We start from the raw sequence: 17,846 nt of genomic DNA, 5'->3' as shown, positions 1-17,846 counted from the left end.
CCCTACTACCAAAAAGAAAAAAAGGAACTTATGTTCATTAAAGAGTAAAAAGGAAAGCCACAGAGTGAAAGAAGGTATTAGCAATACGTCTATCTTACAAATTACTTTTATCTAGAATTTCAGAATAAGAAAAGGACAACCCCAGCAAAAAACATAAACAAAGCTAGGCACAGTGGTATATGCCTGTAATCAGGATCACAAGTTCAAAGCCAGCCTGGGCAACTTAGCAAGACACTGTCTCAAAATAAAAGGGGCTAGGGACGTAACTCAGTGGTAGAGCACTTCTGGATTCAATCCCCAATACCAAAAAAAAAAAAATTTTTTTTTTTAGAACTTTATACATATTCTACAACTTGACTTTACTACTCCTAGGCGTACAACCAACAAAAACACATCCCATATTCACTTAAGGACATGTTCAAGGTTGTTCATGACATGTTTAAGGTTGTTAAGGACATGTTCAAGGTTGTTTGTCATAGTCACAAACTTTGGAGCTAATACAGAGTCCTCCAACAGCCACATAAGTTGCTGCGTACACACACAGTGGAATTCTATACATTAGTGCACAACAGTATGAAAAAGTTTCATAAATAATGTTGAAGGAGTGGACATAAAGCAGGGTATACTATATGATTGTATTGATACTAAGCTTAACAGCAGGCAAAAATAATCTCTGGGGAATCAGAATAGTGGTTAACTTTGGGAAGAACTTTGTCTGCAAGGAGCCTGGGAAGGATGCTTGTGGGGGTTGTTCTTGGTCTGGGTACTGGTTATAGAGCTGTATTCACTTGTTACAATTTCTTTGATTTTTGTACATTCATGACTTACATACCTTTTTATGTAATACTCCAATAAAAAGTTTTATGATAGCTGAGTACAGTGGTATATACCTATAATCCCAGCTACTTGGGAAGGTGAGGCAGGAGATTGCTTGAGCCTAGGAGTTTGAGACCAGCCTGGGCAACATAGTGAGACCACTGTCTTAAAAAAGAAAAGAAAAAGAAAAAAATTTAAATTTATTTATTTAAATTTTGAGATGGGGTCTCACTAAGTTGCTGAGGCTAGCCTAGCACTTGGCAATCCTTCTACCTCAGATTCCCAAGTTGCTGGGATTACAGGTATGCACACCCAGCTTACATATTTCTTTGCAGGAGAGCAGCATAATAAAATTGTTCCCATGGATATAATAGTAGCAAAAATGACCAGTATTGTAGAAGGAAAATCACAGTTGTACATATTTGAAACAAAGCAAAAAGATTTGTTTTCTTGTGTTTTATGCAGTCTAGTATAAGATTGGTGGTCTAGGTAGCAGTTTAAGATTTGGGGCAGTAAACCTTTAGATTAATTAATCTGAAAGTAGAAATCTGAAATAAGAGTCTGTGAAAAATATTGAAATGTGAATTTGAAACATAGAGGTCACTGACGTTTGGCAAATGTGAAAAACCAAAGACAATTTCCCTCAAATGGCTTCCAGAGGCTGAGGCAGGATTGCAATTTTGAGGCCGGCTTGGGCAGTTTAGCAAAACCCTTCTCAAAATGAAAAATAAAAAAGGATTGGGGGTATAGCTCTGGTAAAGTGCCCCTAGGTTAGATTCCCAGTACCCGCCCCCAATAATAATTACCATTTACCAAGTATTTATTTCCTCCCTCCTTCTTTCTACTGGGTATTAAACCCAGGACCTTGTGCATGCGAGGCAAGCACTGTATCACTAAACCACCCCAGTCCTTTTTATCTCTTTTATTTTCCCTATTTTAGAGATTGAATCCAGGGGCACTCTACCACTGAGCTACATCCCTAGCTTTTTTATTTTTTTAATAATGTAATTATATTTTTTAAATCTTAATTTATTTATATGTGGTGCTGAGGATTGAACCCAGTGCCTCACCCATAGCACTCTACCACTGAGCTACAACCCCAGCCCTCAAACTCTTTTATTTTGAGATGGGTTCTCACTAAGTTTCCCAGACTGGCCTCAAACTTGGAATCCTTCTGCCTCAGCCTCCCAAGTTTCTGGAATTATAAGTGTGTACTACCACTGGCTTTTATTTAATATATGAGATAGAATCTCACTAATTTGCTGAGGCTGACCTCAAAATTGTAGTCCTCCAGTCCTAGCCTCCTGAATAACTGGAATTACAGGTGTGAACTGACTTATGTCAAGTATTTTAATTAATTAATTTTATTTTAAAAATACCTTTATTTTAAAATACCTTTATTATTTATTTTTTATGTGGTGCTGAGGATTGAACCCAGTGCCTCACATGTGCTAGGCAAGCTCTCTGCCATTGAGCTACAACCCTAGTCCTTGTGTCAGGTTTTTGAAAGAAGTCTTATTGCCATTTTTCTGTGTCTTTCACTGGCAAGACTTAATATTTCAGAAAAACTCATATTTTATAAACCAGAATCCCCTTAAGTTCAACCTTGGGGTTTATCATACTGGAAGATTCAGTACATAATGTGGGCTAATGAGACCTGAAGACCAGTTTCTGAACTTTGACTTAAATAAAATTTATCTTGAAGAATTATAAAAATATGACTTTTGCAGTTTAACTGAGTATGGAGAACATTTATTTCTTGAAAAAAGACCTAAGGCATTAAATAGGGCTTGCACTTTGCAAAAAATCAGTAGCATTGTTTCTGCTTCTCTCTCCCAGATCAAGCACTGTGCCTAGCAGAAATTTTACTACCTCTCCAAAATCATCAGCAAGTCCCTATTCCTCTGTGTCTGCCTCTCCCATTGCAAATGGTGATAGCACTAACACCTCTGGGATGCACAGTTCCGGTGTCAGCAGGGGGTAAGAGCAGGCCCTTTCACTTTGCTTCCCTTCCTTCTGAGTCCATTTGCAAACTATCTTGAGTTCTTATCTGTTGTTATGCTAAGCATCATGGGATCGGAGCTCCCCCTAGGAAGGGGTTACATGTGGTCTCACTACATTTCATACCCACAGTCAAGTGCGCCTCCTGCTTCTTCTGACTTATATTGCTTATTGTCCAGTGACCCGCTGTTTTCCCCATAGCCTAAGTCACTGGTGATTATGGGTGGACAGTGCATTTATTTTTGAAAGGATGGGCTGGCCATATGCCTGAATAGCAATAAGGGGATGAATTTCAGTTGTGGAAGAGCACTATCTATTTACCCTTTGGGATCCTTTCTCCAAGTCTTTCAGGACCACCTTCCAAATAGCTTAGACAAGGTGGAAGAGACCAGTGAGGAGGGAGTGTGCATGGGTTCAGGCCTAGTCAAGGTTGGGTGTGGCCTGGTGAGCTGTGGCAGGTGCATGCTCTTGATTTTGGTAACCAAAATGTTTTTCCCTGAAGTAATCTGACAGTCAGTCTTCTCAAAGGATATAAAATTAGCATTTTAGGCCAAAGCCTAAAAGAGGAAAATTCAAATAGTATTTCTCTCCTTAAGGATATGCTTATAACCTGCTAACATGTCAAGTCATGGGCAGTTACAGATCTGGAGGTCTGAAGAGGTGGGTAGAGAGAACTTGTATCATGGGGTTAATACCAGGCACAAGTTCTAGAGGCCCCAGTGGAGCCCCCAAAGGCATCCTGAGGTCATGTGTGCAACACTTTTATTGCTGATGTGGGTTGTGTTTTTCAGTGCATCTGGCTTCTCTGCTTCATATAATTGTCAAGAGCCCCCATCGTCTCATATACAGCCTGGGCTCTGCGGACTCGGAAACCTGGGGAATACCTGCTTCATGAACTCTGCTTTGCAGGTAGAGGGGAGAGCTGCTATCTGAACATCAGTGTGTCCTGAGGCTTGGGTGGGAGTGATCTGCTAGGTGCTAAGCAGATCTTTTCTCAGTGTCCTCAACCTGTTTACTTTTGGTCTTCAGCATTCTTCCAGGACAGTTTTCACTGGTTGGTTCAGAATGGCCTCCACAATGTTAGTGGCCTCATGCTTACCATACTCATGCCACTTACTGGAGAAAATCCTAAAATCTTCCCTTTGAACCCTCACTTATTCCTCAAGTATTCATTGGGCATATACAGTATGATAATACTGTGACAAACATGGGCTGCTGTGAGTTAGGGTCCAACTACAAAGTTAGAAGAGCATTGTCCCCAAGACTGCTCTCAATTCTGAAACCAACTGCAAATTTGGGGATTCCCAAGACTACCCTTAGTTTTGATAATTTGCTAGAAGTATTTACAGGATTCATGTGAAGCTGTTAAATTCATGATAATGCTTTGTTACAGGGAAAGTGTGCATAATAAAATCAGCCAAGGGAAGAAGTAAATCAAGCAGAGTCCAGGTGGAGCTTCTGTCCTCTCCCTATGGACTCAGGACTCATTACTTTACTGGCACTAATATATAATGATAATGCAGAGTGCTACCAACTGTGGAAGCTCACTGAGCTTCAACATCCATAAGTTTTAGGGACGTCTTTATATAGATATGATAGATTGATTGCCTAGTGGAATGATTTCATGCAACCCACAGTATCCACCTTAAATCATTTGTTGGTCTTTCTGCAGTGGTAGCTCTTAATATAGGATTATACAGGTGTAGAAAGTTCCCTGCACCCAGAAATCATATGTTAGTGTGTCCAGTATGATCCAAGACCACACAGACATTCCTATCAGGCATAGTCTTCTGGGGCAAATATAATTATTTCCCAGAAACCAAGTGCAAAAGTCAAACCTCTGTCGATAAGGGAACATTTCATTTTTGGCTTTTTTGAAGATTTTTTAAAAGATTAGGTAACCCTTGGGTTTAGAAATAACTTTTCACCATGGTGGTAAAGATGAAATAGACTAGTATTGAAGAAAAGACACTTGAGTTTTACTCCCCCCGCCCCTTCATGGTACTGTAGACTGAACCCAATGGCGCTCTACCACTGAGCTGTGTGTCCAGCCCATTTATATTTTTTGAGCTAGGGTCTAGCTAACGTGCTTGCACTGTCCTCAAACTTGAGTTCCTCCTGACTCAATTTGCCAAGTAGCTGGGATTATAGGAATGCACCACCAAGCCTGGCAGAGATTTGACCTTTCACTGATAAGTTTTTTCAGCTCTTTGTACCTTCTACTTTATGTAGCTGTTGAGTTAGGATAATAATGAGAAATTTCATAACTGTATATGTAAGTACAAATTGAGCAGTCCAAAATGCTCCAAAATTTTGGGGGAATTTATTTATTTATTCATGAGAGTCTCACTTTGTTACCCAGGTTGGCCTCAAACTCTCTGTGGCAAGGGATCCTCCTTCATCAACATCCTGAATAGCTGGGCTGATAAACACACACCACACATCTGGCTCTGAAATTTCCTGAGTGCTCACAAAAGTTTAGATTTCGGAGCATTATGGATTTAAAATTTTTGGACTAGGCATGATTAGTATTCCAAAAAGTAAAAAACTGAGATCTGAAACACTTCTAGTTCAACATTTTATTAGTTTCTTTGTTTCAGTTTTTGTTTTTTGGTACTGAAGATTGAACCCATGGGCACCTTACCACTTATCTATATCTCTAGCCCTTTTAAAAAAAATTTTTTTTTTTTTTTTTTATTTGAGACAGGATCTTGCTAAGTTGTTTAGGGCCTCACTAAGTTGCTGAGGCTATCCTTGAACTTGTAATACTCGTGCCTCAGCCTCCTTAGTCACTGGGGTGTTAACCACCACACCTACCTGCAGGGCCCATTTTAAATTTGAAGTTAAAATTAATATACATATGTAGAATGGTATTATTTATGGCTTTTATACTAATTATCCTCATTTTTTCCCCTTATAATATTTAGGCTTTAGTAAGGCATTTTGCCTTTTTCTTAATTATATTTTGTCTTTCATGAAAAACTGGAATTTTCTCAGTCACTTCCATTGAAAAATTATTATCCTAAATATTATTATCTTCCATTGGATAAAACATTGAGCATTTATCCCCAGGTAACTTGTTTGAGAGATGAAGTCTTAGATATTGCCTATGAGCTCCTCTAGGACCATGTTTCTAAGTTGTTTGCTATGAGATGATCCCTGACTAGTCTCTTTGAGGTGCTTTATGGGTGTGAGCCTCAGAGATGCTAAGTGTTTCATTTTCTTGGGGCTGACCCTCAGTGGACTTTTAGAACCTAGTTTATCTTTTCTCTGTATGTTCTCCTGAGGGGGTGTAAGCTCTAATCATATTCTGTTTCAGTGCCTGAGCAACACTGCTCCACTGACTGACTACTTTCTCAAAGATGAGTATGAAGCTGAAATCAACAGAGACAACCCTCTAGGCATGAAAGGGGAGATTGCAGAGGCTTATGCAGAGCTCATTAAGCAGATGTGGTCTGGAAGGGATGCTCACGTGGCACCTCGAATGTTCAAAGTAAGTCGTCTTATGTATTTCTGTATACCTCTTTTGAGAAGAGTGGTTTAGTATTGTAATGAGGCATCCCTTTACTTTCATTTTGGATTAAGATGGGATCTAATACCTAAAGCACCACAACATTGAACCCTTCTGTGTTGTCATTCAGCAAACACTTATGTGCCCTTAATGCCTACATCTGGCCTGGGATGCCCCAGGAGTCACTTGATTGCTCAGAATACTCTTTTCTGGTGACACTGTTTTAATTCAGTGTCCAAAGCCAGACCATAAAAATTCAGTTTAACTTCCAGGATTTTGTGAAGGCTACTCCTAGAATCCCTGAGCCTGGACCCTACATCCCTGTGGTTTGAGTTATGCTTCCCCATCCCACCCCTAAGTTAGGAATTGTGTTGACATTCTCAGAAGGTGATGTGAAGAACAGTTCTCGTTCAGGTCCCTCAACCAGGAAGAATTGGGGAGGAGATGGTGAACTGCACTGGGCCTTGGAGCAGCTTGAACTTTCCATTGCCCTAAATGTTTTTTTTTTTTTTTTTCCCCCTCTGCTAAGGGAAAGTGCCTTGTTCCAATAAGTTGAAATCTGAGGAACCCTACTTAACCTGCACTGGTGGGGTTCAAGGAGTTTTCAGGAAGCACATAGTAAAACAATGATTTGCATGTTTTCGATTCAGAAAAGGGAAAAGAAAATAGCATCCTAGTTCAATGAGAAAGTGAAAATCTCAGGCTGGGGGTTTAGGTCACTGGTAAAGCGCTTATCTGTTAGGTCCTGGGTCTCCAGCACCACAAAAGAAAAAGAAAAGAAGAGAGAAAGAAAAAGAAAAGAAGAAAGAAAGAAAAAAATCTCAAGTAGCTGGTTGAAATTGAAAATCAATTATCTTTGTTCCCTTGGTCACATTAATCCCTGGGAAATAGAAGTAAATTACTATTCATATAATAAGTCATAAAGAAACTAGAATTTTGTCACACACTGGGCTTAAGCTAATATAAATAAATAATTGGCAGGTGATATTTATGGGTGTTTGGATAGCATAAAACTTCCTCTGAAATTTCCTGAGTGCTCACAAAGTTCTAGATTTCGGAGTTTTGTATATGCACTGTCTGTTAATAGGCACTAGTTCAAGTGCCACTGGGCATCTTGAGATCATTAGCATAACCAAGAAACTGAAATTTAAAATGTATTTATTTTTTTCTTTTGGTGCAGGTGATTGAACCCAGGGTCGCGCACCTGGTGGACACATGTTCTACCATTGAGCTATACTTAAGTCCCTACATTTAATTTTAATTCATTTAAATTTAAATAGCCATATGTGATTAATGGCTATGGTATCAGACATTACAGGTGTAGAACAATGATTTTAGTATGCATCAAAATCTCTGGAAAGGTTTTTTACAATACAAACTGATGGGCCCATACCTGGAGTTTCTGATTAAATGGGTCTGTGGTGGGGCCTGAGAATGTACATTTTTTATTAAGACCCCAGGTAATGCTGTTGCTGCTGATTGAGGTCCATACTCCAAGGATTGCTTGTGGAGAGCAATATTGAGTAGTCAGTTATATAGACACATGAGGAATATTATGTGCAAGAGAATTCATCTACCTGATGCAGGTATCATTTCTAAAGTTATTCTGGAGTTTAAGGCTGAACTAAAAAAAAAAAAGATGTGAGGGATTTGTCTTAGTCCTTAGGTGTGGCTACTCAGAGTACCAAATCCTCACCCCCATTATAGGGTAGTGGCCCAGGTTCCAGGTCCTTTTGTTGTCTTGGTTCTCTGATCTGAGCCTTCTCTCTGATGGGCACCATTGACCTCTGTTAGGCTCTTTAGAAGTTTATTGGGCTACTCAAGTAAGTGGTGATCTCCCTCATGTCCCAGCTGACTCCTTAAAGCTGTTGTTGATGATCACTGTCTCTGACTTCACTGGTTCTTTACATATTATGCCTTCTAATGTAGTTGCTTTTGTTTTAGACCCAAGTGGGACGTTTTGCCCCTCAGTTTTCTGGCTACCAGCAACAAGACTCTCAGGAGCTGTTAGCCTTTATTCTAGATGGATTGCATGAAGACCTAAACCGAGTAAAGAAGAAACCCTACCTGGAGCCAAAGGATGCCAATGGGCGACCAGATGCGGTATGATGTTGAAACTGTCTGCTTAATAATATTTCAAAGTTGCCTCCTATTGACAATGTGGGGACAGTCTTCTGGTCTTGGGGTGTTAGTGCCAGGGCCCAGGTTGCTTCTCACTGTTGCTGGTGATTGGAGTGTGGACTCTGGTAAGGAAATGCATTCCAGATCAAAAGGGGGCTAACTGTACTCCCTTTTTGGTTTTCTGTTGTGCTGGAGGTGGCCCTGTGGCCATAAATGAGTAAGCTTATTTAGTATTTAATAGAAAAACTAGAGAGTAGGGCATTCTGAAAAGTGTAGTTATCTGTAGAGTGGACCCTTAAGGTTGTTACTGCTTTCATTAAAATCAGTCTGTGGTTGGTACAGTGGCATATACCTGTAATCCCAGATACTTAAGATGCTGAGGCAGAAAGATTGCAAGTTTGAGGCCAGCCCAGACAACTTATGCGGTCTTTTTTTATTTTTATTTTATTTTGTTTATTTATTTATTTTGGTACTGGGGATTGAACCCAAGGGTGCTTAACCACTGCACACATCCCTAGCCCTTTTTTGTATTATTTTTTGATACTGGATATTGAACCCAGGGGCACTTAATCACTGACCCACATTCCTAGCCCCTTTTTGTATTTTATTAGAGACAGGGTTTTGCCAGTTTGCTTAGGACACTGCTGAATTGCAGGGGCTGGCTTTGAACTCATGATCTCCTGCCTCGGCCTCCTGAACCACTGGGATTTACCACGCCTGGTCCTAGACTCTGTCTTAAAAAATAAGGTCTAGGAATATAGCTCAGTGGCAGAGCATTTGTCTAGCACACATGAGACCAGGAGTTTGATCCCAAGTACCATAAACAGATAGTAGGTAGGTAGGTAGCCTGGGATGTGGCTAAGTGGTGGAGTACCCCTGGGCTCAATCCTCAGTATTGCAAAAATAAATGAATGAATAAAAGGAAGGAATGAAGGAAAGAGAAGAAAGAGAGAGAAAGGACAGGACCACAGGAAGTAGTCCTTGCTCTGGTCAGCCCTTTGCACCACAGTACTCTGAGGGCCCTTATGTCCTATAGATTTTCTGTCAACACCTTATTAAACATGTCACTGGGTATAGAGCTTGTATGTGTGGTGTGTGTGTGTGAGGTACAGCCAAGAGCAGTCCTGGCCCTGCCTGGCCTGACATGCTCTTGGCTACATACCTTCTCAGTATATCTCACAGTGTTTGCTGTGACTCATTCTAGATGCAGGGAAAAAGAACTGAGAGGTTGAGAATGTGGTACTGATCTCTTCTTTTTTCATCCAGGTGGTGGCAAAGGAAGCCTGGGAGAATCACAGGTTGAGGAATGATTCTGTGATTGTGGACACTTTTCATGGCCTTTTCAAATCTACTTTGGTTTGCCCAGAATGTGCTAAGGTTTCTGTCACCTTTGACCCATTTTGCTATCTTACTCTTCCACTACCCATGAAGAAGGATCGAGTTATGGAAGTCTTTCTAGTTCCTGCAGACCCTTGCTGCAGACCAACTCAGGTAACATAATCTGCATCCTCATGACACCCTTTGCTGTGAGTGGTCTCCAGGCCCTGGTGGGATTTTTTCCATCTGCCTCATGGGAAACTCGGGTTTGTCTCTCTTTGGGCCTTTGGCCTCTATCAGACCTTGGTGTAATCCCCTGTCATTCAAGATCTGTTGTGAAGGTCTTAAGGGCTTCTCTATCACATTTTTGCCTACGTTCTATTCATGTAACTGTAATAACCTGGTTAATCTGCTAAGTGGTCTTCGAATGTGGATGTTGGGAAACCCAAAGCAGGGTACTTTCCTTTGTCAATTCTGTTCTCAGATCAGGTTGAGGAATTTGGCCAAAACAAGAGACCAGATGAGAGGTGTGACCAGTGTTTTAAGTGTCCAGTTTTACTAATAGTTCACATCCTGATTTATTGCTTTGTCTTCTCTCTTTAGTTTCTCTTTTCCTCTCTCCTCTTCTTTTGCAGTAGAGGATTGAACCCAGGGGTACTATCACTGAGTTATATCCTTAGTCTACCACTGAATTAGATACTTGCGCCCCGCCCCCCTTCTTTTTTTTTTTTTTTTTTGGTATAGGGGATTGAGCCCGGGGGCACTTACCACTGAGCTACTTCCCCAGCCTCTTCTTAAAAATATGTGTATATATTTTTTAGTTGTAGATGGACATATTTATTTTATTTATTTTTATGTGGTACTGAGGATTGAAACCAGGGCCTCGCACATGCTAGGTGGGCACTCTGTCACTAAGCCACCACCTCAGCCCTCCAGCCCTTTTTATATTTTATTTTGAAACAGGGTCTCACTGAGTTGCTGAGGTTGAGCTTTGAACTCATGATCCTTTGACCTCAGCCTCGTGAGCCACTGAGATTACAGGCATGTGCCACTGCGTCCTGCTTTCTTTGGTCCTTTTTAAAAAATATTTTTAAAATTTTGAGGCAGGGTCCTGCTAAAGTTGCCGAGGCTAACCTTGAACTGGAAATCCTTCTGCCTAGCCTCTTGAGTCTTTGGGATTATAGATGTGTGCCACCACATCTGGCTTTTAGTTTCTATCTCTAAAAAAAGGTGATAGGTAGAACCAGATGGTAATTTGTATAATTTTAATAATTCTTTAAAGGGAGGAGTGAACTACTTCAGAAGTGAAGAATAAAGTAAAGCAGTGTGGGCTGAGATTGTAGCTCAATTGTAGAGTGCTTGCCTAGCATGGATGAGGCCCCTGGGTTCAGTCCCCAGCACCTCAAAAATGAAGAGAGATGGGGAAAGAAGGGAAGTGTTTAGAAGCCTTTAGAAGGGAAAGGGATGGCCCAGCTCCCATGCTGTGTTGCCTGAGTGAGTGGTGCTGATCCTAATGATTTGCCTGTTTCTTCGGGTGCTCTGCTACTGATTCATCTGTGCTTCAACCTCTCCATCCACTGCCTCTGGAAGGGCCTCTGTCCCAGTGACACTTCCTACTCCCAAGTCACTTCCCTCCCCCTGTAGAGTACCCCGTCACCCTGACCGTTTTTCCTTTACAGTACCGTGTGACTGTGCCACTGATGGGGGCCGTCTCTGACCTGTGCGAGGCTCTGTCCAGGCTGTCTGGCATTGCTGCTGAAAATGTAAGGCGGGGTGATGATTAGCATTTAGACTGTTAGGTTTACTTCATTGTCCTTTGTAGTTTTCTCAATGTTATAGTTACTTTTTTGGGGGGTGGTAGTTCTTGGCTAGCATAAATGTGATTATTAGTGTATATCTGGATGCCTTATGCCCTTCTGATTCTTGCTCACTATGCATGCTTTTACTGAGACTGCATCTTCTAGCCCTGGGAAATACAATCTGTTCTTCACTGGGGATCATGCTACCCATGGTTAGGGAGCCAGGAGTAGGAGACTGTGCTGCAGGTGGCATGGAGACTTCAGGCCCTATGGAATGCATCTAGAGGCTTCTAGATGACAGCCAGTCTCTGATCAGCACTTACTCATCACCATTCCTGTTACTTGAGGGCACTTGTTACCAGCATGGTTAGTGTTGGCAGTAGCCATGCTGCTCCCCTTTGAACCTTTGCCCCAGTAGTGGGTCTGGATTCATGGTAGTTTCTCTAGAGACAACATTCCAATAGGACATTTTTTTTCCCTGTTTCTTTTCTGGGTGGTAAGCAGTTTTGGGGTTTCCTGAGTCATCCTATAATCTTTTTATTACTGTTGATTCTTAGATGGTGGTCACAGATGTGTATAATCACCGGTTCCACAAAATTTTCCAAATGGATGAAGGTTTAAGCCACATCATGCCTCGGGATGACATTTTTGTGTGAGTACTTAGAAGTTTCTCGTGCAGGATCAGAGGTAACGTTTTAGAGGCTTTGCCTTGTTTGTGTCTCCAGAGCAGAAGTTCTGGCAGTCTGTTCATGTGCATTTTCCCCAAGCCCTGGGTATTAAGGGAATTGTGGGCAGCCATCAATGCTAAGCACCTACTGGCCCTACAGAAGCTACATTGCCAGCATGGACATAACCTTTGGTCAGTTGTTGCTGTTTGTTAAGAGGGTTGATTCAGTGGTCCTCCAGATGATCCTGTTGTCAGAGATGCCTCAGTCAAGAAGAGTCATAACTGTAATGGTGAGAAGGGCCATGGGGATGTTGTGCCCAGCGGCTCGAGACCCCACAAAGACCACCAGAGACCACGATCAATGCAAGCAACAAAGAGTCATTTATTGGCAAGCTCGAGCCTGGTCCTCTGCTCACACGGTAACCCGGTGATGCTAAGAGGCCCTGAGCCTTTGTTCAGCAGGCTTTTATAATGAAAGGCAAACAGTTTTACAGTGTTCTTTTTAATTGGTTAACATTTGAACAGCTAAACATTAGTCCTCCTCTGGTTGGGTCCTGCCAATCTATTTGATTCTCATTGGGTCCCACCAGAACTGAACGGCCCTAGAGGAAGAAGGGAGGAGGGAAGGGGTGAACTGTGCAGGAGATGAGTTGCCTTAGGCCCCCCTGTCCTTGATAGATAAGGTTTCTAGGCAGCTGCACATTTCTCAGGCAAATATTTCTTAACAACCTCGATAAGCATGGGGGCCCAGCAGTCCTGTTTGTGCTGTATTGGCTTTTGAGGGAGCAGTCGCAACTGCCTGCATCCTGGTAATTAAGACAGCTAGCTGCACAGATATCACCCTGTTCTCAACAGGGAGATATGAGAAGGGCTATTGTACAGGTGGATGTTGGCCTTTCTCTGCTGCAGGCTATGCTTCTCAGGCAGGTGCCAGAATACTACTATTCCCATCTCAGAAATAAACAGCAGTTGGCAGCTTAGACATTCTGCAAGCTCTGAGATTCCATTTTCTCATCACTGTGGGGACAGTACACTGGTCTCCTCACCCATCCAAAATGCTGCTTCATGATTGTTCTAGGTTATTGTGTTTGTATCCCAGGTACAGTAGCATGGGACATGAAATTGCCCTGTGGCTCTCAGGGAGGCTTGACTGGACCACACCCCCATGCTGGTCTTCCCTCTTTACCTTTCATTGAGAAACTTAACTCCACCGCAGAATTTTTTTAGGATTTTTTTTTTTTTTTTTTTTTTTTGTATGGGGATTGAACCCAGGGATACTGAACCATTGGGACAGCCCTTTTTTTATATTTTATTTAAATACTGACTTGGCTTTTGTTTTTTGACATAGGAATGCAGAGAGTTCTTCCTGTTACACATTTGGGCCTATGATATCGATATCACTCTAAAAAGAATAGTTCTTGGGCTGGGGGTGGTGACACATGCTTAGGGTCTCAGGAGGCTGAGGCAGAAGGATTGTGAGTTCAAAGCCAACCTCAACAACTTAGTGAGACCCTGTCTCAAAAAACCAAAAAAGAACTGGGGATATGACTCAGTGGTTGAGCGCCCCTGGGTTCAATCCCTGGTGCAAAATATAAATAAATAAATAAAGTTCTTGACCACATATACATATAGGATCCTAGTTTCGTTTGCTGCCTTCTCACTCACACATATTATAAATGAGGGTGTCAAGGCTCATGCTGTGCCACAGGGCTAGGACATAGGAAAGTTAGGTTCATATCTGTTGCTGACTCCAAATCTTTAATATGGTTTCACTCAGTTCTTAAAATTAGTGTTTTAGTGTTTGCACATAACTGAGCCAAGAGGAACTGGTGCATCTCCCAGTAGGGAGCTTGGCAGACTCACCAACAAAGGAATTTTCACTGGGCTTAAGGGCCAACCATCTGGAAAACATTCTTTTAAAGGTGACTCATCTTGCAGGCATGGTGCCAGATACCTATTGTGGCAGTGACTCAGGAGGCCAAGGCAGGGAAAGGAAGTTCGAGGCCAGCCTCAGCAATTTAAGGAGACTGTCTTAAAAAGAACTGGGGATGTAGCTCAGGATTCAGTCCCTAGTATGGGACTGGGGTGGGATGAATTGTCTAAGAAAAACAATAGTAACATCTAAAGTGTTTTGAGCATCTCATGTATCCTGCTACTTAATTCTTTCCACAGCCCTGTAAAGCAAATAATCCTGTCGTCCAGTGAGTAAACAGACTCAGAAGTTAGATTGCTTTACTAGGTCACTGCAGCCAGAAAATGGCAACAGTGAACTGGGGCCAGCCTAACTCAAGGTCCAGCTCTTAACCATTATGAACTACAGATCCTTACTTAGAATATACCTTGGACACTTTTGTGAGTTGTTCTTAGATGTTCCTCCTGTGTAAACTCTAGTCAGGACTGCTTGCCAGGCATTTGGGAAGGGAAGTGTGTATGTAGTTATAGTTTTCAAAAATTGAAGCAGTAAGTTTGTGTCTCCCCCTATAGGAAGAGGGAAATACTACAGTCCGTTGTCAGCAATTTTGGTAACATCTGTTTCAGGATAATACATCTCTAAATCGCCTCAGTCCCATGTATCCACTAACTAAGACACAATTTTGAAAGTAATTGATTTGATTTAGTAGTTTGTTTAGTTACCTTTCATTTTTTAAACATTAAATATGATTTTTTTCAGTGTTTTTGAATAAGATGGCAAATAATTGATTTTTTAAATTTCCCCATTTGAAAAAAGTTTTTGTCTAGTATTTTATGTGTACATCCTTGTATTATATCTGGTTTTATTAAAGGGTAGGGCACCAAGAATGCAGTTTAAAAAGTTGAGCTCTCTGGTGACAAAAGATGAACTTGACCTTCTCTAACCAATGGTCCTGATGATGGCCATCTTCTGTATGTTGAGTCTCTGTTGAAGGTGCACAGAATTTGAGGCTATGGTTGGAGAAGGAACGTGAACCTTAAGTCCAGTTGTATAGATGTTGATGATGATCCTTTGTGGGATTCCTGACCCAGCCTCTGGAATTGCTTCTGAAAATGTCTTATCTGCCTTTTCTGCTGAAGAATGCTCTTTCCTAGAAACCATTGTCTGGACCAGCACACAGCTGCAGCTCAGATATTTGTACTCATAGGGACTTGTTTGCTAAAAGTGCTCTCTTGTATGATTGATGCAGGTATGAGGTCTGCAAAACCTGCGTGGATGGCTCAGAATGTGTCACACTTCCAGTCTACTTCAGGGAGAGGAAATCTAGACCATCAAGTACTTCCTCTGGAGCAGTGCTGTATGGGAGGCCACTGTTGGTTTCTGTCCCCAAGCACAAGCTGACTTTTGAGTCTTTATACCAGGCCGTTTGTGATCGGATCAGGTCGGTAGCAGGAATATGATTTGGTTGTTATTTGAAATCAAGATAAACCTACTAATAGTGGTGACAGTTCCTGTAGAGTGTTTGTGTTGATTTTATGTATTCACTTCTCTAAGAGCAGTAGTTAAGTGTGGTGGTACACACCTGTAATCCCAGCTAATTAGGAGGTTTTATCAGGAGGATAGCAAGTTTGAGGCCAGCCTGGGCAATTTAGCAAGACCCTGTCTCAAAATAAAGAAGAAGAAGGAAAGAATTCAGCTATGCCAGCTCCTGGGAGGCCAGGGTAGGTGTCATTGGGGATGGGGCATCTGGCACATATTAGGTGCCACAACCCTGGGCACTTAAGGCTCTAGTCTTTGGAATCATGTCAGTTACCTGTGTTAGGAGTGCTAATGCTCTGATGGCATTTTGTATTTGAATACTGTTTCTGAAGTGCTCCCTATTATTCCAAACCTGGTTATTAGCATTACTGGGAAATAGTTGAAAAAATGAGTCCCACATAGCATTCATAGAAGGAGACTATTTTTGGTAGTGGTTGGTACTGGGGATTGAACCCAGGGTGCTTAAACACTGAGCCATATCTGCAGCCCTTTTTTATTTTTTATTTTGAGAGTGGGTCTTGCTAAGTTGCTTAGGGCCTCAGTAAGTTACTGAGGTCGGCTTTGAACTTGTGATCCTCCTGCCTCAGCCTCCTAAGCTGCTGGGACTACAGGTTTGCGCCATTGCACTTGACTAAGAAGCAGACCTTCTTAAGGTCTTCATAGAATGGTAGATTAAGCAACTGATCTCTTGGGTTCTTCTTAAATTATTGTGCCATGATGTGGTTTTAAAGTATTTTTATTTCTGTAAGTTGTTTCACAAATAGCAGAATATTCTATCAGTTATGAACTACTGGCTGGGTGTGGTGATACTGGCTTGTAATCTCAGCTATGTGGGAGGCTGAGGTAGGAGGATTACAAATTTGTCAGTCTGAGCATCTTAATTAAAAAAAGGGCTGGGGGTTATATCTCAATGATAGAGCATCCCTGGGTTAAATTCCTAGTACCAAAAAACTACTAACAATAATAATAAAAATGAAAATAAATTATGAACTACTACTTAGGTACATAGTGGAGAAAAATAGTTAAATGTTAAAACTAACAACCTTTTCTTTCTTCTTTTTATTTTTTAAAGCCGCTATATAAAACAACCTTTGCCCGATGAGTTTAGCAACTTGCCCTTGGAGCCTGGGGCTTGTAATGGCTCCAGGGGCAGCTGTGAAGGTAAGTGCTCCCTACACTGTGGAACTGAGACTAACCAGATCCCTCCTGGATTCCCTTTTTCTTTTTGATATAGAGAATTGAATTCAGGACCACTTTAAAACTTAGCTACATCTCTAGTCCTTTTTATTTTTTAATTTAATTTGAGACAGGACTTTTTTTTTGTTTTGTTTTGTTTTTGAGTAAAAGGAAAAAAAAGTTTTATTGCTTTGCTAGCAAAGGAGAAACACAGGAATAGGGGGCTTTTAAAGAGGGCTAACATTCCATGTGTTCCATGTGTTCTCTGTTGGAGTTGTAATTCATTTGTGAATTTGGTAGTCATTCCTGAAATCTTCTGGTACCATCCCCAAATCTGGATTACTTCAATTCTATGGTGGATGTATACTTAAGGACAGATAAACCTGCCTAAAATGGGGAAAGGTAATCCTGTTTCCCCTGAGATTAGGGAGGAGCAGGGAGAGAAGAAGAGAAGCATGTCCATTTTAAATATAAATTGCAGCATGGGGTTGTGGCTCAGTGGTAGAGAGCTTGCCTGGCATGCGTAAGGCACTAGGTTCAATCCTCAGCAGCACATATAAGTAAATAAAATAAAGGTCCGTCAGCAACTAAAAATAAAATAAATAAATAAGTAAATTGCAGTAGTAGAACAGCAAGGGCTATATTCAAAACGTAAAGTGGACCACTTGGACCACTGTTACATTTCCCCACTGTTAATTTCTACATTCCATTTCTATGGAAAAATGGGTGATGACATCTCCAAGCCACTTTCTATTTTCTATCAGGTGGGGTGTGGACAATTAAGTGTATTCGGCATCAGAGTAGTCCAGAGGTCCCCAGTGGCAGATGGCAGGTGACTGGACAAGGCATATATAGGGCAGAGATCATACTAAGACAACAGTAAACAAGTCAGCAAAGCATTACTTTTTTGTAAATAATTAGCACAAAAGCAATTAGTATTTCAACCAGTCTCTGAAAACCATTAAGACAGTAACTCATATTTGGGGG

At 41.3% G+C, this 17,846-nt stretch overlaps 1 protein-coding gene across 3 annotated transcripts in view; it reads left to right on the top strand.

Annotated features, from left to right (window-relative positions):
• Positions 1-17,846, top strand: part of USP4 (ubiquitin specific peptidase 4) — a 49,793-nt gene that overhangs the window by 20,161 nt on the left and 11,786 nt on the right. For 2 of the 3 annotated variants that reach the window (XM_079155476.1, XM_079155474.1), the window contains exons 7-15: positions 2,656-2,796; positions 3,609-3,726; positions 6,137-6,310; positions 8,273-8,431; positions 9,716-9,940; positions 11,446-11,529; positions 12,123-12,217; positions 15,394-15,585; positions 16,756-16,844. In XM_079155476.1, the coding sequence (XP_079011602.1) occupies positions 2,656-2,796; positions 3,609-3,726; positions 6,137-6,310; positions 8,273-8,431; positions 9,716-9,940; positions 11,446-11,529; positions 12,123-12,217; positions 15,394-15,585; positions 16,756-16,844 (1,277 nt within the window). The remainder of the gene's footprint in view (positions 1-2,655; positions 2,797-3,608; positions 3,727-6,136; positions 6,311-8,272; positions 8,432-9,715; positions 9,941-11,445; positions 11,530-12,122; positions 12,218-15,393; positions 15,586-16,755; positions 16,845-17,846) is intronic. The other variant, XM_079155475.1, reaches the window with a different exon arrangement.

Source organism: Sciurus vulgaris (assembly GCF_902686455.1).
Source record: "Sciurus vulgaris genome assembly, chromosome: 10".
NCBI lineage: Eukaryota > Metazoa > Chordata > Mammalia > Rodentia > Sciuridae > Sciurus > Sciurus vulgaris.
This window is presented reverse-complemented; position numbering and strand designations above follow the sequence as displayed.